General features: G+C 38.9%; 2 protein-coding genes and 1 long non-coding RNA gene across 5 annotated transcripts in view; 2 read left to right on the top strand and 1 right to left on the bottom strand.

Moving 5' to 3' along the window:
- Positions 1-1,575, top strand: part of LOC133050194 (uncharacterized) — an 88,723-nt gene extending 87,148 nt beyond the window's left edge. Inside the window, exon 3 of the long non-coding RNA XR_009691547.1 lies at positions 1,475-1,575. This is a non-coding gene — a long non-coding RNA (uncharacterized LOC133050194). The remainder of the gene's footprint in view (positions 1-1,474) is intronic.
- ZNF654 (zinc finger protein 654) overlaps positions 1-6,821 on the bottom strand; it is an 88,787-nt gene extending 81,966 nt beyond the window's left edge. The window contains exon 1 of one of the 2 annotated variants that reach the window (XM_061134373.1): positions 6,530-6,821. In XM_061134373.1, coding sequence (XP_060990356.1) covers positions 6,530-6,718 — 189 coding nt within the window. In that variant the 5' untranslated portion in view covers positions 6,719-6,821. The remainder of the gene's footprint in view (positions 1-6,529) is intronic. The other variant, XM_061134374.1, reaches the window with a different exon arrangement.
- Positions 6,822-7,045: 224 nt separating this feature from the next.
- CGGBP1 (CGG triplet repeat binding protein 1) lies at positions 7,046-13,992 on the top strand. Of its 2 annotated transcripts, none has more exons than XM_061134339.1 (3): positions 7,046-7,231; positions 7,819-8,022; positions 9,909-13,992. In XM_061134339.1, exon 3 carries the CDS (start codon positions 9,928-9,930, stop codon positions 10,429-10,431), a length of 504 nt encoding a protein of 167 aa, XP_060990322.1. In that variant the 5' UTR covers positions 7,046-7,231; positions 7,819-8,022; positions 9,909-9,927; the 3' UTR covers positions 10,432-13,992. The 2 variants fall into 2 exon arrangements, with proteins under 2 accessions (XP_060990322.1, XP_060990323.1); XM_061134340.1 differs by lacking the exon at positions 7,046-7,231 and adding an exon at positions 7,370-7,667.
- The last annotated feature ends 10,094 nt before the right edge of the window (positions 13,993-24,086 follow it).

Genomic DNA, 24,086 nt, shown 5'->3' with positions numbered 1-24,086 from the left:
CTACATATAAAGAAGTTATTTAAGTTAAGCTGTCATTGGTTAACCTAAAATTATAAACCAATTCATTTTTAAAAAAGCATTTCACATATTTTTGAGAAACAAAGGAGTTCAAATTTTATCATGCTCAAAATATTCTTGCATTTATTCACAGAAAATAAGCAATCTGTGAAATAGGGAGAAAAAAACAAAATGTATTTTTTATATTTTATTTTTCCTCTGATTATAAAGAGTAGATTTAATGAAGAAAATACAAAAAAAAAAAAATTCGTCTATAAACATATCACTAATAAATTATCCACTGCTTACAATTTGATTTTTTTTTTTTTTTGGTCTTTTTATTTACAAAAGTGACGTCACCTGCCGTCAGTGTCTTTCTCTGCTGTTATAATACCACTAACAATTTCCCATGTGAGTAAATATCCCTTAAATAATGACTCTTAGGGCCTTCCCAGGTGGCTCAGTGGTAAAGAATCAGCCTGCCAAGGCAGGACACATGGGTTTGACCCCTGGGTCAGGAAGAACCCCTGGAGAAGAAAATCGCAACCCACTCCCGTATCCTTGCCTAGGAAATCACATGGACAGAGCAGCCTGGCAGGGCTATATTCTATGGGATCACAAGAGTTTAAACAACAACACATAACTGTTAGGAGAAAGGATTCCATTAAATGTAACATTTTCCTAACTTTTGTTTTTAGCTAATTTTTAATAATTTGCTATTACAAATAATGTCATTATGAACAATTAGTAGTATTCAATGCTGAAAGTCAACCTTTCATAATTGAAAGAATCGAAAGTCAACCTGAAAGTCAACCAAAAAAAGCATGCTGCTAAGTTGCTTCAGTCGTGTCCAACCCTATGGACCACAGCCCGCCAAACTCCTCTGTCCATGGGATTCTCTAGGCAAGAATACTGGAGTGGCATTTCCTTCTCCAGGGGGGGAAAAAAACCATGAACAATAGCAAAGCATTTAGCTTCCTAAATACAGCCAACAAGGTCTAGGATTCACTTTGTTTTGTTTTTCCTTATTATAATAATTATAATAAATAAATAACATGGAGGTAAACATCATACTTGCTAAAAGAATTGCAAGTGATTACTTCTGGGAAATATGCGGGGAAGGAACGGGACAAGAGTATGACCACTATTTTTTATTATCATTTATGGCAAAATAGGAAAAAGAAAAATAAAAACACAAACAAAAAGTTGCCTCTACAATATCCATTCTTATTTTCTTCCTTCCTTATTAATAGAATCATGTGAAAGTGAAAGTTGCTCAGTCGTGTCAGACTCTTTGGGACCCCATGGACTGGAGTGGGTAGCCTTTCCCTTCTCCAGGGGATCTTCCCAACCCAGGGATCGAACCCAGGTCTCCCACACTGCAGGCGGATACTCTACCAGCTGATCCACAAGGGAATCACAGACATGTGTTTATCTGGGAGAAAAATACAAAAATATACCCTAATGTTCTTTTCAGATGAGACTAGCTAACAAGATGGAAATCAAAGCTACTGAGTAGAATTTACAGCAAGATGTTTTTGGCATACCCCAGAGACACCCCATTCCTGCTACATGGACCTGAGATTTGGTGTTTGCAACTTCAGCAACTATTTTGGATCATGAGGCAAACTTGAGATAGAAGATAAAGATGACTAATAAGAAAGAACAAATGATGATAAAGCTACCATATCATTCCTACTGACCATTCAAGACTTTTCATATGAGAAATAAATATGTACTCATTTAAACTATTTAAGTCAAGTCTCTTCTAGCAGCAAAATGCAGTTCCTCATATTTAAGTCTTATATGTACTTATTAATAAACAAAGCACATACAAAAACATAAATCAAAAAATAATTCCAGGAATAGTAAAAATGTATTATTATACTCTAAGTAACTGCTCAAGAAACTATATTATGTGAACTTTATACCAAGACTCAGAGATAAGGGTTGTATTTTCCTAAAACAATTACATTTTAATTTAGAGAGGCATGAGCATGCATTTTGTAAAACTATGGAGTGAACTTTCTGTTAGACTGTTTATCTGTTTAAAGTGCCTGCTACACGCTGTGCCGTGCTCCGTTGCTCAGGCGTGTGGGGCTCTTTGCGACCAGTGGACTGCAGCCCGCCAGGCTCCTCTGTCCCTGGGATTCTCCAGGCAAGAATACTGGAGTGTGTTACCATGCTCTCCTCCAGGGGATCTTCCCACCCCAGGGATAGAACCCAGGCCTCCCGCACTGCAGGCAGATTCTTTACCATCTGAGCCACCAGGGAAGCCCAAGAATACTGGAGTGGGTAGCCTATCCCTTCTCCAAGGGAACTTTCCAACCCAGGAATCAAACCGGGGTCTCCTGCATTGCAGGCAGATTCTTTACCAGCTGAGCTACCAGGGAAGCCCTTCTTGCGACCCAGGATGCACACTAGCTGCTTAAAATTATTTGATGAGATGATTAAATACTTTCTTTCAAAACAGAGTATCCACTAAGAGTTCCAAAGTAAGGTTATAGCAGGAGGGTTTCTCAACTTTGGCACCAGATAGTTCTATTGATAATTCTATTGACCACTATGAACCAGATAATTCTTTGCTGTTAGGGCTGCCCAGCACACTGCAGGATGCTCAAAATCTCTGGCCTCTGCGCACTAGATGCCAGTAGCAAGCACCCAAGTAAGACAATCACAAATATCTCCAGACGTTGCCCGATGTCTGCTACAAGAAATAAAATCTGAAAAACAATACAGTTATTTTTGCAAATCAGTTAGTGTTTCATTAGGAGCATTTGGGTTTTCTAGTTAATTAACAATTTAGAATTGTAATATTTCTAAATTCTCTCTCAAGTTTACTGCAGGATACAAACTTTAAGTGACCTACAGATTAGATTATCTCTCATGTTCCTCTTAAACCTTCAGAGGATTTCACATGTGAGAAATATTAATAGCCTGTATCTATTTAAGCCTATCTATGTGCTAGGTATAGTACTGAGAACCTCATGTTCATTCTCTCATTTTATACTTATGACATCCTCATGGGATGACTTTTTAACCCCACTATAATAAGAAATGCTTTTAAAGTCTATTTTAATAAACATATCAAAGTGCTTTCAGAAATACTTACATATCATTCACTATATCCATTCTGGCACTGAACTAAGAAGGGTATCTTTAACTAGCTTAATTTATAATTTGTGATAAAAGATTTCAATGTATCTAGCAACAAAATTAAGTTGAATTACCACAACCTTCAGGTATCAGGGAAATAAATGTTCACAGCCCCTAAGAAATCAGAGATAGTTAACTGTTACTTGGAATATTTTTTATACTGTGGCATAATGAAAGAGTACTTTTAAAATTTTCCATCCATTATTCTGAGTTCTTCAGTAAGTTTTTCGTCTCTCTTGTACAACTTGACCAAGAAAAATAAAAGTCACTTTATAATTATTTGAGGATTCATTTGTAATTTCAATCTATAGTTCACAAGACATCGAAGGCTGGGTCCAAAAATCCCAGCTTATTCACCTGACAGACTAACTTGCTCAGGCCTCCATTTCAACAATGTAACTTGCATAACAAGACCTATCTGAAGGCCTTAAGAGTTAGTAGGCCCTCAATAAAAACTACATTTCTCTTCCTTTCATCCTCAAATTAAATATCAGCTAAGGGCCAATTCTATTTAAGCATTTGTTGGGCCTGTACTAATAAAAGCCAATGGAGGATATGATGGGGCAGTCAGTCAAACATTATTCAATGTAACTGGAAATGAACATTTTCAGTCTCCCAAATCCATCATCTCAAAAATCAGCTATAGGCTAAGGGATTATCCCCTTAGTTTAAGATTTATAATTACTAGTATTATTTCTCAAATAGAAAACTTTATCATCAAATGCATTGAGTGCATGCATAATTTTTCACTTACATTATCTACAGTCTTCTGTTTTACTTTTCCCTGTGGTAAAAGACACAGAACCATTCTTGAAAAGAAGTGTTCCTTCCTCTCCCTTCACCCACACAACTAACTGCCAAGAAATTTTGATTCATATTTCTCTCTAAAAGGAGGAAGAAAAAATTGGAGCCTTTCTTCTCAACTTTACAAGGCTGTGTGTATAATTCATATATTGAGTTAACTGTCACCAACTCAAGTACGTGTTATCCATTTTATGGATTACTCACAACTAGTAATTTATTAATGAAGGCAAGTTACCCTGAGCGAATATTAGGAAACCAAATATTTAAAAAGAAACAATCTTTAGGAATTAGATTGTATAATCCACTGCTTCCCTTACTGGCAAATAAAGCATAATTATTATACTAGAATACTATTAATCAGTCGGTAAAATTCAACTTAATTCAGGTAATCTTTTATTCCATCTTAAAGTTTTAACACAAAAAAAACACTTCACAAAGCTCACCTGCAAGGTGGAACCAGGATAGGAACCCTAAGAAGAGATCTTTTGGTAATGTAGAGTACTATAAAATATGAGATTTCAGGTAAAAGTTGGTAACATCAAAGTATGTCAGTATAACAGTCATAATTTAGCAATATAAAGGTTACTAAGCTCTTCCTATTTACTTTTATTTCCTTGGATATTTTAGGAGGCAGTGGAGTTTTAGAAAATAGTCAACTTCTTTTGTTCTTAAAATAATTTACTGTCACTATTCGGACACTGTATTTCACAAGCTAAATTTATTAATTTGTTCTTGAAGTTGGTTTCAAGAAATAGAAGGAAAGTAATTAAAAGTTCTCCAAAAATGTTCTGGCCCTCAAACTAAGTTTCGCATTCTACAGCAAATAAATTTACAAAGCTAAATGTAACCAAAGCCAAGATGCTCATTACTGATATAAAAAGCAAAATATAGATAAAGATAGACTTTCTGCCTGTGACTCTATTAAAAAGATCAATTGTAACATAATTTTACATAAGTTTAAAACTCCTACAGGTAAATAATCTACTGAAAACATGGTTTCTACATGTAAAACAGAAGACAAGCTCTATAAAGACACAATCTCTAAATTCTGAATGCCAGTACCAAAAAAAAAATTTTTTTTAAGAAAGTTACTAAACAGAGAGCAATGCCAAAGGAAACTCACATAGCCTGTATAACAAGACAATTTCCACCATCAAACAAACTTACCTATTTTGGAGAAGAGGGGGATGAAATCTCCCTGAAAATGTCAACCCCACCCTTTTTTCCAAGCAATCTCTCAATGCTTGGAAAGACATAAAATCAAATTTCAGCAAACATGATGCTCATTTCTGTTTAGCTTTATTTCTTACTTGCTACCAGAATGAAATTAATGGCTAACTTTAATATGTAAAGGATCCAAACAGTTTGGATCCTTTACATATTCACTCGTTTAATTACTATCCGGATTTGATGGTAAAGAAAATAAGGCACAAAGAGGTTAAGTAATCTGTTTAAGATAACACAGCTAGGAGTAGTGGAACCAAGATTTGAATCCTATACATCCAAGATAATAAACAAAGGAATGAGATGGAAAAGGATTAATTAAATTTTTCCCAAGAGTTTGCAAAATAATAGCGCTATGAAAGAGAACAAAATGTTAAACTACAAATATATGCAGATGTAAATGTATAGATTACATAAATTTTATCCCTGCACAAATATGGTACTTTAATATTTGATTATGCTTAAACGTTCTAAATACATCAAATCGTTGTGGCTGTCGACCAAGTAAGTAATTTACTGTCATTGTTTAGACACTGTTTTGTTGTCTTTTTTTTTTTTTTTACAGGCTAAATAAAATACAGTATAATTTAAAGGAAGAGGGGGGGTGGTGGTGATGTAACCAGAGCAATACTTTAAGGAAAGCTACTTTCTCTATTAGCAGTTTATCAGAAAAGAGCTTGTGTGTATCGGGGAAGGGGGGTAAGAAAAGGAAAAATGACAATCCCATGGCCTTAACCCCACCTCCCAAAAAAGTAACTAAATCACTGTGGGTCAGCGCCTAAGCCAACTGGAGAACTGGCCCAGCGGGATCTCGTGAGGGGATGACAGGAGACCCTAGCAGAGGGGGAGGGGTGGCGATGACAGGAGAGGGGGCGGTAGAGAGATGGCACGCCTCCCATATCCGAAAAAGGGGAGAATACGGGGGGCAAGGGGCGGAGAAGGGAAGGCAAGATATGTTGCCAGAGACTCCAACTGAGGTGACAAGAAACAGGATAGGAAACACAAGAAAGGCGGGACCCTCGGGCAGAAAGGGGTCTATCCGGGGCAGGGGAGGCTTGTCAGTACAGAGCTTTCCTGCCAGCTGACCCTCCGGTCCAGCCCCTCCACCCCGGACAAACTCTCACTTTCTCCGCAACCCTAAACCTGCGCGGGTCATCCCGAACCCGCTCCCCGCCCCCCACCCCAAGCCGGATAGGTGGAGGGGGGGAGTTTCATCCTCACGCTCCTCGCTGCGCCGGTTGGCGCGAGCGCCGGACACAGCCCAGACTCGGGGACGAGAAGAACAGGGGAGGCAGGGAGGCCCAGGACCGGCTGACAAGTCCGGGCGGGCGGCCGACGGGCGCCTCACCTGACAGAAGCGTCGGCAGTAATCCCGACTGCTGATCCCGACGCCGCCACCACCGCAGCTGCCGCCGCCAGCGCCGCCTCTGCCGTCGCCCGCAGCTCTAAGCCCGGCTGGGCCTGGCGGGGACTCTACGATGGCCACAAGCTCTTCTCCGAGGCGTTCGGCCTCCTGGTCGCTCTCTTCCTCCGCCATGAGGCTCTCGCCGCCCAGCGCGTACCAACCCCTGCGCCGCCGCCGCTGTAGCTGCCTCAGCTAACCTCCTCCTCCTCCTCTAGTTCCCTCCCCCTTCTCTCCTCCCCAGCCGGACAGGGGGCTCTCGGCTGGCTCTACTTCCGGCTCCGCCCACCCACGCCCCCAGTTTTCATTGGAGAACGCTAGCCGCCAATCATGCACATGTCCGCCCTTCCACCACTATTGGTCAAATTTGCCGTCTGTTTGATAGACTTGCAGTCCGTTGGTCAATGTTGCTCGGCGGTTGCTGGGGCCCGCCTACGAGCTCTGCCACTGGCGGCGCAGGAGGACGGGGCGCGGCGGGGGACACGGCGGCCGCCGCGGGGCTCGATCGGGCAACAGCGGCGGCGACGGCGGCGGTGGCGGCGGCGACTGGTCCTCCTCCCTCACCCTATTGCTCCTCCTATTCTTCCTCCTCTTTTCCTTTCCGGCCGTGTATCGTCCACTTCCCCTAGCGACGGCCCAGATCCTACGGTACCGAGGAGCTAGGGAGGCCGAGGGTGGGCCCGGCCGTTGGTGCGGGCTTTGGGCCCGGGGCCTTCCGTCCCGAGCGGGAGCCGGGGGGCGGGGCCGGGGCGCCGTTGTCGGCGGGAGGAAGAGGGAGGGGACGGGAAGCCTGACAGCGGCCGCCTCCGCCAGGCGCCTGCCGCCTCCTCCCTTGAGACTGCCGCCAACTCGGCTGTCGAGTTCCCGGGCCCACGGCCGGCGGCTGGGACTCGGCCCTGCCCAGCTAGCGGGCAGGGGCGGTGAGACGCCGGCGTGCTGGGCTCCGCGCGGGAGGAGGGAGTCTAGACGCCAGGAGCGTCGCGAGCCCCGCCTTTCCCTCCTCCCGGTCCCTGGGGCTGGGGCGCGCGAGGAGGCTCAGAGCGGGGCGGACGACTGAGGAGGGACTGGGCTGAGGAGAGCTGGGGTAAACGTTGGGATCCGGATTTATGGACTTAACTAGGGTGATTTTAAACACACCTGCGTGGTGGCTGTCGTGCACGTTCTTCGTTTTTTTTCATCCACCCTTCTTCCCCCTCCTCCATTTTTTCTTTCCGTTTGTTTTTCGTGTTTTTCAGTAAAGGCATGACTTCCCAGCACCTCAGGGAAAATAGGGTGCAAGCCCAGAAACTGTTTCCCCATCACCACTTGTTGAAAAACTGATTTGAAGGCATATCCGGGTTTGAACAAACGCAAAGTGCCAGGATTTAATGCGTCTTTGGTTTTGCGCTGGAGACCCTTCACTGCTAGGTATCAAGACGAAAAAACTGGAAACTTATCCGGTAAACATTTAAACTTGAAAACTTATGATGAGTTTTATTTTTATCCAGTAAATGATTTGCTTGTTTTCTTTTGTTGGCCAATTACTGCCCTTAACTTTTTAACTTCCTCGTTTAAAATATCTATACTTCTATGGAAAACACTTTTGTTCTTCGGTTCTGTAAACTCGAGCAACCTCTACTGGGTAGATACTTGCCTCTGCAGTAACACAAATATACTAGAAAACTTACAAGATTTTGTAATGAATAGGCCTTTCATATTAACACAAGTGAATGCGTGTTTTATGCTTCGGAGAATAACGAACATGTTAATTGTTTACAGTTTGAAATCCAAAGATAGAAGACTTTAAACATAGAATGATTTAATCATTACTAGGCACAAATATGTAATGTTTTTCATAAAGAGCTTGGAACCATTCATTATAATTGGGACTGACTTGGTATAAGATTCTACGACACATACCATAAAGTACAAATATGTGTAATGGTAATTCACTGTTAAGTACGCAGGAATTGTCTTCTGCAATTGAAAACCTATAGCCTAAATAATATTTGACACATGAGAGCCTTGGGTTAACAGATTTTTATTGGAAAAAAAAGAACAGAATTAAACCTATTAAAGCCTAAACCTTCCAAGAATACTGTGAAATGTTGAGTTCTCTGAGGTTATGGCCACAGGTGGCTAATACATAAATTCTTTTGAGAGAGATTTCATGTTAACCAGTTGTGAATTCTGTAGCATAGATTAATGGAATACTCCAATGTTTTTGATTATGCTTATAAAGCATAGTTCTTCAGAACACACCTGGGAATTTTTCTCTAGTGTATTTAAATGGAACAGAATTCCATCCTGAAATCTATCTAATTCACTTCAGTTTCTTTTATCTGGACTAATGTAAGAGTTTAATCCAACAAATGGTTATCATTTACAACCTTTGTTATCTCAAGTTTTCAGTGCCCATAACCTTATGATTTTGGCAATGATCAGAAAAATCTGTTGTTGGGATAAATTGAGAAATTATTGTTTCTGAGTTAAATATTTGTGAAAATAATCACTTATTATCCCATATCAAATAAATTGTGATTGAGCATCCATCATGTACTAGATAACTGTATTAAGTTCTTAGTTTTGGTCTAACTTAATAGTTAATAAATGAAATAAATATTCACAAATGTAAACATTATTCTTCAATGTAAACAAAAGTGTTAGAAAAGCTACTTTGCATAGCTTGACTATCATCACCTTTTGGAACGGTGTCTTAGTAGAGGTGTAAATACATTAAATAAAAATGACTAATTTGAGCTCTATATTTTGACTGTAAAATTTAATGTGATTGTTGCTGCTTTTAATCACATTTGGCCTGTGTCCTTTCTTGACTTTTACTCTCTTTATTCTCAGAACAACTTTAGAAGTTATATTCATCTCCATATAGAATTATACCAGCTTAATGGCTCACCTGTTTGAATAAATTTTGTACATAATTCCTTGAAGTTGTTTTCCTAAAATCTGTCGTCCCAGAATTGTGACAGGAACAAAGTTCTTTTAAAATTGAACATACATCTAAATTAGATGAGATTCATACAATTGATACTATTAATGTAGACCTGTAGTTAGATTTTTCTAAAGGATAGTGACATCTATGATAGTTGGAGTTCTTTTTTAATTGTTCGAATTTAATTTCTTCAAAACCAAGGAATGATTTTGCTCTGGTTTTCCCTTCCCTTAACATATTTCAGGTAAGTTAAGACTTACTAGATAAGTCTATTAATAATAATTTGAATTAAATTTTCTGAAGCCTTTAATCTCAAAATGTTTATACCTGCCTTTTATTTTTGCTTTCTGCATGAAGTGTTACAACACTTATCTTTTGTTTCTCTTGTCTTGAAAGAACCCAATTCAAAGTCAGAATGGAACGATTTGTAGTAACAGCACCACCTGCTCGAAACCGTTCTAAGACTGCTTTGTATGTGACTCCCCTGGATCGAGTCACTGAGTTTGGAGGTGAGCTGCACGAAGATGGAGGAAAACTCTTCTGCACTTCTTGCAATGTGGTTCTGAATCATGTTCGCAAGTCTGCCATTAGTGACCACCTCAAGTCAAAGACTCATACCAAGAGGAAGGCAGAATTTGAAGAGCAGAATGTGAGAAAGAAGCAGAGGCCTCTAACTGCATCGCTTCAGTGCAACAGTACTGCGCAGACAGAGAAAGTCAGTGTTATCCAGGACTTTGTGAAAATGTGCCTGGAAGCCAATATCCCACTTGAGAAGGCTGATCACCCAGCAGTCCGTGCTTTCCTGTCTCGCCATGTGAAGAATGGAGGCTCCATACCCAAGTCAGACCAGCTGAGGAGAGCATACCTGCCTGATGGATACGAGAATGAGAATCAGCTCCTTAACTCACAAGATTGTTGACAAGGAGGTTACCACCATTGTGATCAAGATAAATAATGTGGAGTATTAAAAGTTATGTGTTGATTGTGTGGTTCATTTTTATATTTATTTCACTTTAAATCATGTGATGCAGAATAGTTTTGCAATGTATATACAGTTGCAGGCAAAAAATTTAAAAAAAAAAAACAAAAAAACTCACTGCAAAATGTATTGTTAATTTTAGTCACCAATGGTGTAAAGCAAAACTTAGGGTTTAGAGTGTGCTAGGATACCTGAAACCTGATGGTTATCTTTAAAATTGATGGTTTTTCTCCTGAAATGTTTGTGCATGGAAGAACTGCCCTGCTTTTTTACCCTGTTGCCATGTATAATTATTCCTTGTGAGATTACTTAATTACTTGGATTGACGACTAGCCTAGGAAATTGAAGCTGCTGCCAGGCAATACCACTCACAGTAACTTAAATTATTTCCCTGATTAGAGGATCCTCAAAAAAGAAGGGAGGGTGGGAAACTATTCTTATATCTTCAGATTCCTAGCAGAAAAAGACTGTTTATTGCAGACTATGCTTTACTTGTAAATGATGTAGTTACCTTAACTATCCTTCAGTTCCTCACTGTCTTTTTTCCCTTTTTTTTTTTTTTAAAGGCTTCTTGTTGTATTTAGTAGCAGCTTCAAGTGACCAAAAGACTGAAATCTTCATGTCAGTGCCAAAAGCCACGGGGAATTTTGCAGTGATACGATTTTAGTCTCTTAACTATAAACAGACTTTTGAACCATAGCTTTTATTTCAAGTGTCATCCTGAATTTGCAAACTTCTTTTTTATGTCATGGTATTAAAAGACTTCAAGATTGGCATTTTAATTTAAACTAGACATTTTATGATTGAGTTTCCTGTTTTTACAGAGAATTAGCAATTACTTTTTGACTGACAAATCAGATAATAAGGAGATTACTTTTTATGCATTAATTTTCCATATGATTTTATAAAAGTTTATTTAGATAAATAGACTAGAAATAGGTTTACTTACTTTCACTTTTATGTGCTTTGCCTCTGGTGGTACAAGGTTTTTAAACATAGATGATAAACCATTGTCTAGAAATACTGGCAAGGTTTTTTTTGTAGTGGCGATCTGGCAGTATCCTGCATAACTGTTTGGGTGAGGAAATAAATCAGTTCTGTTAAAGGTCAACCATGTTCAGGAAATGAGCTCTATCTGAATTTCACTATCCTGTAAGGTTAATTAAAGTAGCTTAGCCCAGTTGTCTTTGTTGGATACCCTAAATATATTTTTTAAAAATTGAACAGCTGAAAACTTGGACTAGAGCTTTAAAAAAAAAGTCTTAAATTCTTTGAAAACATTCAAGTTAAAAGTGTTTATAAAATATATTTCTATTACAAGCACTGATAATTGATGCCCTATGTGATGTAGAGGGAGTTATCCTTGAGATCATTTTACCACAAATCTTCATTTAAAAAAAGCCAAAGTGAGTAAGAAAAAGATTTATGTTTTTCAGAAACAGCTTTCTATATCTTTTTTGGTAGATTTAAGTTCCTAGTTTGGGTTGTCAAAGTGCCCATCTGATTTTAGATTTATGTGAGGTTTTTTGGTTGTTTTCATTTTTAAATAAGCCTGCCACCAAAAAAAAAAAATCACTTGTCAAAATTTGAGCTACCAGGTCTTCTCATGTTCAGTTACATTAAAGGAGCACAATTAATGCCCGGAATAGTGCTCTCATTGATAAAGCACATGCAAGAGGAGACCAGCAGCAAAACATAACCAAAATGTACTTTGTTTTTACTTCTAATAAAGGATTTGCAGGCAACCATGTTTGATTTGAATTATCTAAAATGGTACAAGATCTACAAAGCTAGGAAAATAATTGGGTTTTATAGCATTCTTTTCAGAATACAAAGATAAGGTTAGATAAACAATCATTCTAATTTTTTCAAGACTCATGAATCAGACAGCTCCCTATTTAGATACTAATTTGCACTAACAGCAAACACGTAGTGGCAGAAGAGCTTTGAGTAGTCCTCAGCAGTAAACTGGATGATGTTGCACTAGAAAAACACCAATAATTCACATTTGAGTATTTAGTAGTTAAAACTAATTTGATAATCGTTTAGGTCCGATATAGCTTGATGTATTTCTCCAGGCTCCTAACTTTTCGCACATACACTATATCTAGAGGCATAAACTGTCCTCCTGTTAGGATTATATCATGTCCTTAGAAGCATTTTCCATCCTGTTGCAGAGGTTTAATATGTTTCTTTACTGATTGTGAAATTTTTCGTTCCCTGAAACTGGTTAACTTTACTTCATAGTTATATAGATAAGGCAGAATGATTGTATTAGCCTGCTCAAACTGGTACAAATCTGTGAAACCATGGTTGGCATACGTTGGATAATGAACAGAATATCTAAGAGGCATATGCTGCTGTGGCGTGTAGTGGACATGTGTACAGACGCTTTCAACCTTAACTATAGTGTTAGTGTGATGCTATACTATTGGAAAGAAATAGCACATTATTTTCTACTTTATAAGTTGTATGCATAAACATAAGATTTGTTATGTTTCATTTATAAACTGCCTTCAACACATGCTTACCTGTTAAAAAATAGCGTTTTCTCAAAGTATGGTAGTATGTCTTCCAGAATTTCACTATATGCTTACAGTAAATAGTTCCTAACTTGTTGAAATGTTAAATTCCTTGTTGGTTTCTTTTGATTGTCCGGGGCATATAGCAAGCCTGAAAGACATTATAATCATTTCTTACAGGGTGAAAATTTAGAAAGGTTGCGTACTGGAGCCTAAATAGTTATTTTATTCATTATCATCTTTGAGTAAGACTTCTTTTATTTTAAACAAATGCTACTTCCAGTTAAGGCATTTGGCCCTATGAATTTTCAGGGACCAAAATACTTTAAAGTTCTGCATCTTAAAATTGTAACCAATTAAGTATTGGCTTGGGATTGTTCAGAAGTATTCATTGCTTAAAAACTATTGTAAGTGACAGTTGGCAAGATCTTGAAGCAGAAAGTTCCACATTCAGATCTTTTGCCTGAAAGAATCTGTACGTAAATGTTAATAGAAAATACATTTAAAAAAAATGTAAGGTGGCCCAAAACAAAAGCCACAATTTGTCATTTGGTGCTTAGTCTTTGTAAGGGCTCTCTGTGGTTTGACTTGCCCCAGCTGCCTTTAAATGAGTACAGATCACTTTCAAACATGTTTATTAAATAAAAAATTCATTCTATAGTTTAATTGAAAATCTTAGCCTAAAATAAGTTGTTTTGGCTTCTAGTCAGCCCTGATTAAAATGTGAATAGTGAAGTGACTATCCTAAGCCTGGTTTATCTCAATCCATACTACCATAGACTTTTGAGGTAAATACAGTTCTTACGTAGTAGTATTCTACTTGTATCCAGAATACTGTATTCATTAAAATTTTACTATGTTCATTTGTGTATTCCCTTGCTTATTTTTTTGCTCATGCATGTATACTTAGTATAAATTGTTGCTTTTAAAGTTTTGTCTCTGTGACTTTTAGAAATAAATTTCAAAAATTGTTTCAGAATTTTTTGAAAGCTTGTTTTGTGGGTTAATAGCATATATTTTGTAATTCCAACAGATAATAAAATTTTGAGTATAGATTTATTTTCCTACTAGTTACATCTCTTTGAAAGATTATCAGTCCTTACCCCCAGTATCAAAGCATATATTCTGTCAAATCAAATCTACATCATAGCTACAGATAACCCCTTTCCCCTAAAATTATATAGGTAATATTTAAATACACTTAATCAGTACTTTTAATTGGAAACATACTCTAATTTTCTACCTTTAGAAATACTAATTATGGAAGACAAGGGCCTAATTTGCATCTCATTAAGTTTTAGTGGGATTTTGAAAGATTTGCTATATCCTTATTCATCACTGGAGGAAAATGTATAGAAGTGGAAAGTGTCTTTTATTAGTTTTACATAGTTTTGAGGGCAAATAGTCCTTCTATTTACTGCTATTTGTAAAATATTAATGAATTTGTATTTTTGGTGATTCCCTGGTGGCTCAGTCGGTAAAGAGTCTGCCTGCAATTCGGGAGACCTGGGTTTGATCCCTGGGTCCGGAAGATCACCTGGAGAAGGAAATGGCAATTCACTCTAGTATTCTTGCCTGGAAAATCCCATGGACGGAGGAGCCTAACAGACTATAGCCCATGGGGTTGCAAAGAGTTGGACACGACTGAGCGACTTCGACTTTTCAGTGAATTTATAAAGTAACTGACTTTTTTTTTCTGAAGTCCAACTGGTAGGTAGGGCCTTAAGAAATTTGTTTCCACTTTAGTATCTCCAAACCATCAGAGACTTATCATTTTTCCTAAAAAATCTCATCATAACCTTTATTAAATGTAAACCAATTGAATGTATGCTTTTGAGTTTCATAACAGTTCCCTTTTTTTCTGTGTAAATTGAGTTGTATTATGCACCTATAGTATGGTATCTCATGATGCAAAAATGTTCCTGGGATCAGACTAGCTAACCTAGCCCAGTGAAGATTAAAACTAGCAAGTAGAACAGGACTTGTGATGTATTTTAAACGTATGGCATGACTTCCATCATGTTACTTGATTTCACCTGTTTTATATGCATACTACTTAGGATGAATGCTTGGCGTGCTCTTGTTTAAATGTTGGAATCATAATTTAAAAGTTCATGGCCTCAAGTTCTTGGTTAAACATGAGTAATATGCAGTCAACTAGTATTTAGTTCTTATTGTGTACTTGAAGCTACTATAGCCGCTGAGGATACATGAGAGAAAATAAAGATTTGTTACCACAACACAGCAATGGGGGCAGGAGAGTAGGAGAGCACATGTCTTTTCTAGCCAACTTCTTTAAACCAGTTCCTTGCAAGACTAGTAAATTACCAACGAAACACTCATCACTGGTTTTATCTTGATTCTCCCAGTCTTATTTTGTACAGAAGCAATAAAAATTGAAAATCTGCAAATTGTCTGCATCTCCTTTGAAAATCTGGTAGTGTGTTTTATCCATAAAATATCAATTTCTATATTAAAATCTGTTAAACAATGAAAGTGTGAGTCACTCAGTCATGTCTAACTCTCTGTGACCCCACTGACTTAGCCCACCAGGCTCCTCAGTCCATGGAATTCTCCAGGCCAGGATACACTAGAGTGGGTTGCCATTCCCTTCTCCAGGGGATATTCCCAACCCCAGGATCAAACCAGGGTCTCCTGCATTGCAGGCAGATTCTTTACCACCTGAACCACCAAGGAAGCCCTATTAAACAATGGGACTGACCAATATAAATGCCTGTAATATAAGAACCTGTCACACATTTTACTGCAATGCCCATGATAAATCAAGAGTGTCATTGAATACTGGATATCAAGATAGTCACTGGTGTACTTCACTGATTAGATACTAACGATGCTTATGATCCAACCTCCTGGGTTGATATGTAAATCAGATGACAGATTCCACAATCTTGTCTGTTTAAGCATACAAGGAATTAGTATGTAATGGAACATGGTGACTTTTTTATTTTTTTCTTACTGTGCTCATTTAGTACCTATTCAGTAGTAATAATAATTTTATGCATTCCTTTTAATCTAACAAATTCCACTTTTATGAATATATCAGAAACAAAATAGCCAATGTATAAACAGATATGTAAAAAGTTCATTTGAATATTATAATCATAAAAAAACTGCAAGTGCTATGAATGTCCAGGAGTACTGGATGCTGCTGTTGCTAAGTCGCTTCAGTCGTGTCCGACTCTGTGCGGCCCCACAGACAGCAGCCCACCAGGCTCCTCTGTCCCTGGGATTCTCCAGGCAAGAACACTGGAGTGGGTTGCCATTGGGATGGTCCAAAAATTATGACACAGCCATATCATGACACTATTCAAGTGATCTAAAAGAACAGATTAAAAGAGACACAGTGTTAAATTTATATATATATGTATACATATATATATATACACACACACACATATATAAATACAAATGTATTTTGGAGAAAAAAATGTTATGCAAAGCACAATATGTTTTTATGTGGTAAAAAAAAAAAACAAACATACACCAGATGATTCAGATTAAGATTACTAACAAGTGGTGGTATGGAATGGGGCTGGGGGCAATATTTGCCTTGTTTTACACACTCTTGTATGTTGACTTAAAGCAAGCACATGTTACCTGTGTCACACACACAGAATATACAGTAGACTTCACTGAAGCATGCTACCATAACAGTTTAATCCAAACTGTAAAGAGCAGCAATATCACATAATTCACTGACTTTATTAATGAGATTACTAAAAAATTTTAATAGATGAACAAATATTTTTAAACATCTTTTTTGAATTCTTTAAAATTTACCTTCATAAAATTTAGTTGCATATTTACAAAGTGAAGTCATTTTCTTTTCCCCAAGTTATTCATTACTAAGTATGTAATGGAGAGTCAGTTTCGAAACTATGACTTTGGTATCTCTGTGTTCTATAAATAGCCTAAATTTTCTAGCTTTTTACAGCAGTTATAAGGACTACTCCACAATGTTTCAATAATAACTGGCAAACATAAATCTAATATTAAACTGCTAAAACCCTGTGAAGTGAAGTCACTCAGCCGTGTCCGACTTTTGGTGACCCCGTGGACTGTAGCCCGCCAGGCTCCTCTGTCCATGGGATTCTCCAGGCAAGAATACTGGAGTGGGTTGCCATTTCCTTCTCCAGGGGATCTTCCCAACCCAGGGATCAAACCCGGGTCTCCCGCATTGCAGGCAGGCGCTTTATCCTCTGAGCCACCAGGGAAGCAACCCTGTAGGTATTTCCTAATCTGTCAGGTAATGATGATAAGATGAATGTCATAAAATATCATTAGGTAGTTTCTCTATGTAACAACTTAATATCCTATTTCAGAAAACCAGCACTAGATGAGGACTGGAACTCCATGTCTGATAATCATTTGTAATTTACTTCTGTTCCTCTCCAAGAAGGTTGCTATTGTGGAATGCACATTTTTCTGAATACTCTTTTTCTACTAGGGGGTAACCTTACATCTCCTTGCTTGCTCCCACAACACAACAGTAGTTTCTTTACTGTTGGCTTTGCCACTATATTTGTTCACATTTTTCCATGTTCATGGAACAAACATTGTGGCCAACCCAATACTTAGTATAATAGTAACACAAAACAAATAAGGTGCAGTCTTTCCCTGTCACCAGCGGCCATCAGTCCCTAAATTTTCTTTCCCATCTGATTTCCTTTTTCTCCTCTAATGCTTTTTCATCTTCTTGCCTTGTGGATTTTTATGCTATTTTAAGAATAGCACAACAATTCTTTGACTAACACAGAATATTATCAACTCACTGTGAGTTCACAAGAGTTGTAAGTAGGAAATGCATGTCTAGATACCATGTAGTCATTAATCCACATTTTTAGATGTACCTGGAGTGTGAAGTCAAGTGGGCCTTAAGAAGCACTACTGAAAAGCCACTCAAGGTGACAGAATTCCAGCTGAGCTATTTAAAATCCTAAAAGATGAGGCAGTGAGAGTACTGCACTCATAAGTCAGCAAGTTTGGAAAACTCAGCAGCAGCCACAGGACTGGTAAAGGTCAGTTTTCATTCTAATCCAAAGAAGGGCAGTGCCAAAGAATGTTCAAACTACTGTACAATTGCCCTTGTTTCACACACTAGCAAGGTAATGCTCAAAATCCTTCAAGCTAGGCTTCAGCAGAATGTGAACTGAGAGATTCCAAATGTACAAACTGGATTTGGAAAAGTCAGAGGAACCAGAGAAAAAAATTGCCAACATCTGCTGGCTCATAAAGAAACCTAGGGAATTGCAGAAAAACAGCTATTTATCCTTCATTGACTATACTAAAGCCTTTGTGCGGATCACAACAAATTGTGGGAAATTCTTCAGGAGATGGGAATACCAGACCACCTGACCTGCCTCCTGAGAAATCTCTATGCAGGTCAAGAAGCAACAGCTATAAAGGGACATGGAAAAACAGACTGGTTCCAAATTAGAAAAGGAGTATGTCAAGGCTGTATATTGTCACCCTGCTTATTCAACTTATATGCAGAGTACAACATGTGAAATGATGGGCTGGATGAAGCACAAGCTGGAATCAAGATTGCTAGGAGAAATATCAATAACCTCAGGAATGCAGATGACACCACCCTTATGGCAGAAAGCGAAGAACTAAAGAGCCTTTTGATGAAAGTGAAAGAGAGTGAAAAACCTGGCTTAACACTCAACGTTCAAAAAACGAAGATCATGGGATCCAGTCCCATCACTTCGTGGCAAAAAGGTGGGGAAACAATGGAAACAGTGAGAGGCTTGATACTTTTGGGCTCCAATGTCACTGCAGATGCTGTTTGCAGTCATGAAATTAAAAGACACTTGTTCCTTGAAAGAAAAGCTATGACCAACCTACACAGAATATTAAAAAGCAGAGACATTACTTTGCCAACAAAGGTCTGTCTAGTCAAAGCTATGGTTTTTCCAGTAGTCATGTATGGATGTAAGAGGTGGACTGTAAAGAAAGCTAAGCGCCAAAGAATTGATGGTTTTAAACTATGGTGTTGGAGAAGACTCTTGAAAGTCCCTTAGCCTGCAAGGAGATCCAACCAATCCAAACTAAAGGAGATCAGTCCTGAATATTCATTTGAAGCTGAAACTCCAAAACTTTGGCCACCTGATGCAAAGAACTGACTCCTTGGAAAAGACCCTGATGCTGGGAAAGATTGAAGGCAGGAGGAGAAGGGGACAACAGAGGATGAGATAGTTGGATGGCATCAACGACTCGATGGACACGGTTTGAGCAAGCTCCAGGAGCTGGTGATGGACAGGGAGGCCTGGCATGCTGCAGTGACTCTTAGCAGAGTCACAAAGAGTTGGACATGACTTAGTCATTGAACAACAACAAGGAGAGTGAAAAACCATTCAAAAAACAAAAGATCATGGCATCTGGTCCCATCACTTCATGGCAAATAGAAGGGGGAAAAGTGGAAGTAGTGACAGATTTTAGTTTGTGGGGCTCCAAAATCACTGTGGATGGTGACAGCTGCCATGAAACTAAGACGCTTGCTTCTTGGAAGGAAAGTTATGACAAACCTAGACAGCATATTAAAAAACAGTGACATCACTTCGTCAGCAAAGGTCCATATAATCAATGTTATGGTAGTCATGTACAGATGTGAGAGTTGGACCATAATGAAGCACTGAAGAATTGATGCTTTTGAGTTGTGGTGCTAGAGAAGATTCTTGAAAGTTGCTTGGGCTGCAAAGAGATTAAACTAGTCAATCCTCAGTTCAGTTCAGTTCAGTTGCTCAGTTGTGTCCAACTCTTTGCGACCCCATGAACTGTAACACGCCAGGTTCCCTGTCCATCACCAGCTCCCGGAGTTTACCCAAGCTCATCTCCATTGAGTCAGTAATGCCATCCAACCATCTCATCCTCTGTCGTCCCGTTCTCCTTCTGCCCTCAGTCTTTCCCAGCATCAGGGTCTTTTCCAAGCAGTCAACTCTTCGCAGCAGGTGGCCAAAGTACTGGAGTTTCAGCTTCAGCATCAGTCCTTCCAATGAACATCCAGGACTAATCTCCTTTAGGATGGACTAGTTGGATCTCCTTGCAGTCCAAGGGACTCTCAAGAGTCTTCTCCAACACCACAGTTCAAAAGCATCAATTCTTCGGTGCTCAGCTTTCTTTACAGTTCAACTCTCACATCCATACATGATTACCGGAAAAACCACAACTTTGACTAGACAGACCTTTGTTGGCAAAGTAATGTCTCTGCTTTTTAATATGCTGTCTAGGTTGGTCATAACTTTCCCTCCAATGAGTAAGCATCTTTTAATTTCATGGCTGCATTCACCATCTGCAGTGATTTAGGAGCCCCCCAAAATAAAGTCAGCCACTGTTTCTACTGTTTCCCCATCTATTTGCCATGAAGTGATGGGACCAGATGCCATGATCTCTGTTTTCTGAATGTTGAGCTTAAGCCACCTTTTTCACTCTCCTCTTTCACTTTCATCAAGAGGCTTTTTAATTCTTTTTCACTCTCTGCCATAAGGGTGGTGTCATCTGCATATCTGAGGTTATTGATATTTCACCAAGCAATCTTGATTCCAGCTTGTGCTTCATCCAGCCCAACGTTTCTCATGATGTACTCTGCATATAAGTTAAATAAGCAGGGTGACAATATATAGCCTTGACGTACCCCTTTTCCTATTTGGAACCAGTCTGTTGTTCCATGTCCAGTTCTAACTGTTGCTTCCTGACCTGCATACAGATTTCTCAAGAGGCAGGTCAGGTGGTCTGGTATTCCCATCTCTTGAAGAATTTCCCACAGTCTATTGTGATCCACACAGTCAAAGGTTTTGGCATAGTCAATAAAGCAGAAATAGATGCTTTTCTGGAACTCTCTAGCTTTTTTGATCCGAAAGGAAATAAATCTTGAATAGTCATTGGAAGGACTATTGCTGAAGATCCAATACTTTGGCCACTTGATGCAAAGAGCCAAGTCTTTGGAAAAGACCCTGATGCTGGGAAAGACTAAAGGCAAAAGGCAAAGGGGATGGCAGAGGATGAGATGGTTAGATAGCATCACCAACTCAAGGGACATGAATTTGAGCAAACTCTGAGAGATAATGGAGGACAGAGGAGCCTGGCATGCTATAGTCCATTGAGTTGCAAAGCACTGGACACAGCTTAGCCACTGAACAATAACAGTTGTATTGAATCTACAGAAAAACAGGTTCAGGTTGGCGCAAAAGGAAAGAGGGCTAGGAAAGAAGGTCTCCAAGGAAACAAATGGAATACATATTATTTTTTTCTTTTTAATTTAATTAATTAATTTATTTATTTTACTTTACAACATTGTATTGGTTTTGCCAGACATTGACTTGACTCCGCCACGGGTGTACATGTGTCCCCATCCTGAACCCCCTCCCACCTCCCTCCCCATCCCATCCCTCTGGGTCATCCCAGTGCACCAGCCCCAAGCACCCTGTATCATGCATCGCACCTGGACTGGAATACATATTATTTTGTATTACATTCATATTATTTCTTTGATAATTTATTCTCCTTCATTTATTCCATTCTGTTTTCGACTTCAAAGACCTCTATCTTGTTTTCTGAACATTTTCTTTTCATAGCATCCTATTTTAGGTTTATGACTGCAGAATTTTCTTTTATCTTGTGACAACTAATTTTTAAAAGCTTTCTTCTGCTCTTGCACTGTCTTTGTTTCCTCCAGGCTCTTCTATTTTGACTGCTTAATTTTAATCTATCTCTTCCTAATTGGAAATATTATTTAAGTATATAGTGATTCATAGATGCTCACTCGTATTTGAGAACTAAATAGCTGACTGGAATCCATATGTGCATAATTGGGACCTGGCAACAAGTAATCAGAAACAATTTTTGAAGAACTCAGAAATCAAGTTGTTGAAATCTCTTATCTAAGTGCTTTCAGTTTCTTTAAACTCACAGAGAGAAAGGTGACAAATGTAAAAATTAATAAACAGAAACCTCAATCAAATAGAGCCTAAAGATCAGAAGGGGAAGCTCTCATGGCCTGTAATGATGGTACTGATGGCAGAACCCAACAGGAAAAAGAAAGACACCTATACTTTCCTAGCAAGGACTCAGCCAATGAAAAGCCGTGAACTCTTTAAGACAACCCATCCAACTTCTTTTTCCCTTTTATAAAAGCATTCTCGTTCCTTACCATGTGCACAAATTTTTGTTTTCAGTATATTTATTTTTATAATTAAGTCCTATTCATGGATATTTCACTTTGACTTTCCAACTACAGTTTTAATAGCTTTCTTTTTAAATAAATCTTTTGAAGTATAAAAAGCAAGTGAATGTAAAACAGACCAAGGAAATAATAGCACTTGTGAGACTCAGGTACAGCAAAATCCTCAAAGGCACCGTGTAATCCTCCACAAATATGACAAAACCTAAAACGAGATGTGGCACAGAATGCCTAGCTGCTTACCAAACCTGAAGATAGGGAACTGCGGATCCCAGCCTCCCTGCCCAGGTGATGGAGTCCTGGAGTGGGAGTCAAATTTTAATCTCTATCAAGCAATCTTCTATTCTCTTCCTCCTCTGATGACTGAACTCCAGACTCTAGTGAAAGGACAAGTTTGGGAGTTGAACTGTGTTCCTACAGAAATAATAGCAAGAGGTAATCTTCCTGGATGACAAGGCATACTGATGTGTGCTGCTTCGTCATCTAGGAAGATTTCCCTCTAGAAAGTCTTTAGGGCAGTGAACTTTATTTTACTTAATTGGTTGATAGTACAATGGAGAGACACACACAGAAACACCCTCACTCACTCCACACGCTTGTACCTAGTATTCTACTGGCTATACTCCTTGCTCTGAGGTTTTTATTACATTATGTGCAATAACTAGGTTTTTTCTTTTATCAGCATTTGAATAATCAACAGAATTCATCATACTACTTAAGATAATCTACTTTCTGAGGTTTTAATGAAGAATTTAATACAGGCAAGGGAACGCTGAAATTACAAATACATCTCATCTGTTCACTGTAGCAGGTGCATAGTAGGCTTGAAAGGATTTGGAAGCACCTTCTTCAAGTTGTGGGTGTATGACCATAAATTAGTAAAATCACATAAAAAAATCCCAAGGTTAAAGATTTTCACTACTTAAGACACCTTTATCCAGTTAGTACCTATAACAATGAGAGAATGAATGAATTTCTTAATGTTACTTACGTATGTGTGAATTGTTCTTTTGTGTGTATGTGTTTTTAACAAATTTCTAATCATGGGTGACATATACTCACTATCTATTATGTTTCTTGCTTATATTTTATGATGTCACTTTCATTTATTCAACACATATTACTAGGTAGAAACTACTCAGGTGTTGTGACAGCACTCTTTGCTCTAGACCTAAGGGGACACAAGAGTAGGCTGCTATTCTCAAGAAGAAACTCTAATATGGGAGAATATGAAGAGAAAAAAAACTGCAGTATAGTACAATAGAGCTTCCCAGGTCATGCAGTGTTAAAGAATCTGCCTGCCAATGCAGGAGATGCAAGAGATGTAGGTTCAATCCTTGGGTCTGGAAGACTAGCTGGAGTAGGAAATGGCAACCCCCTCCAGTATTCTTGCCTGAACAATTCCATGGGCAGAGGGGCCTGGCAGACCACAGTCCACGGGTTTGCAAAGAGTGGGACACGACTGAGTACACGCACACACACACATAGCACAAGTTCACTCTGGTCAAATAAAGGAAAGTTAAAATATTAGTGAGGAAACTACTTCTGGCTGGGAAAGATGAGACTATTTTTTAATGTTAGTTATTGTATGGGATGGAGAAGGCAATGGCAACCCACTCCAGTACTCTCGCCTGGAAAATCCCATGGACAGAGGAGCCTGCTAGGCTGCAGTCCATGGGGTCGCGAAGAGTCAGACATGACTGAGCGACTTCACTTTCACTTTTCACTTTCACACATTGGAGAAGGAAATGGCAACCCACTCCAGTGTTCTTGCCTGGAGAATCCCAGGGACAGGGGAGCCTGGTGGGCTGCCGTCTATGGAGTCACACAGAGTCGGATACGACTGAAGCGACTTAGCAGCAGCAGCAGTGTAT

The sequence above is a fragment of the Dama dama genome, chromosome 31 (assembly GCF_033118175.1).
Source record: "Dama dama isolate Ldn47 chromosome 31, ASM3311817v1, whole genome shotgun sequence".
NCBI classification, from domain to species: domain Eukaryota; kingdom Metazoa; phylum Chordata; class Mammalia; order Artiodactyla; family Cervidae; genus Dama; species Dama dama.
The sequence above is the reverse complement of the archived record's forward strand: the minus strand, read 5'-3'. Positions and strand labels throughout refer to the sequence as shown.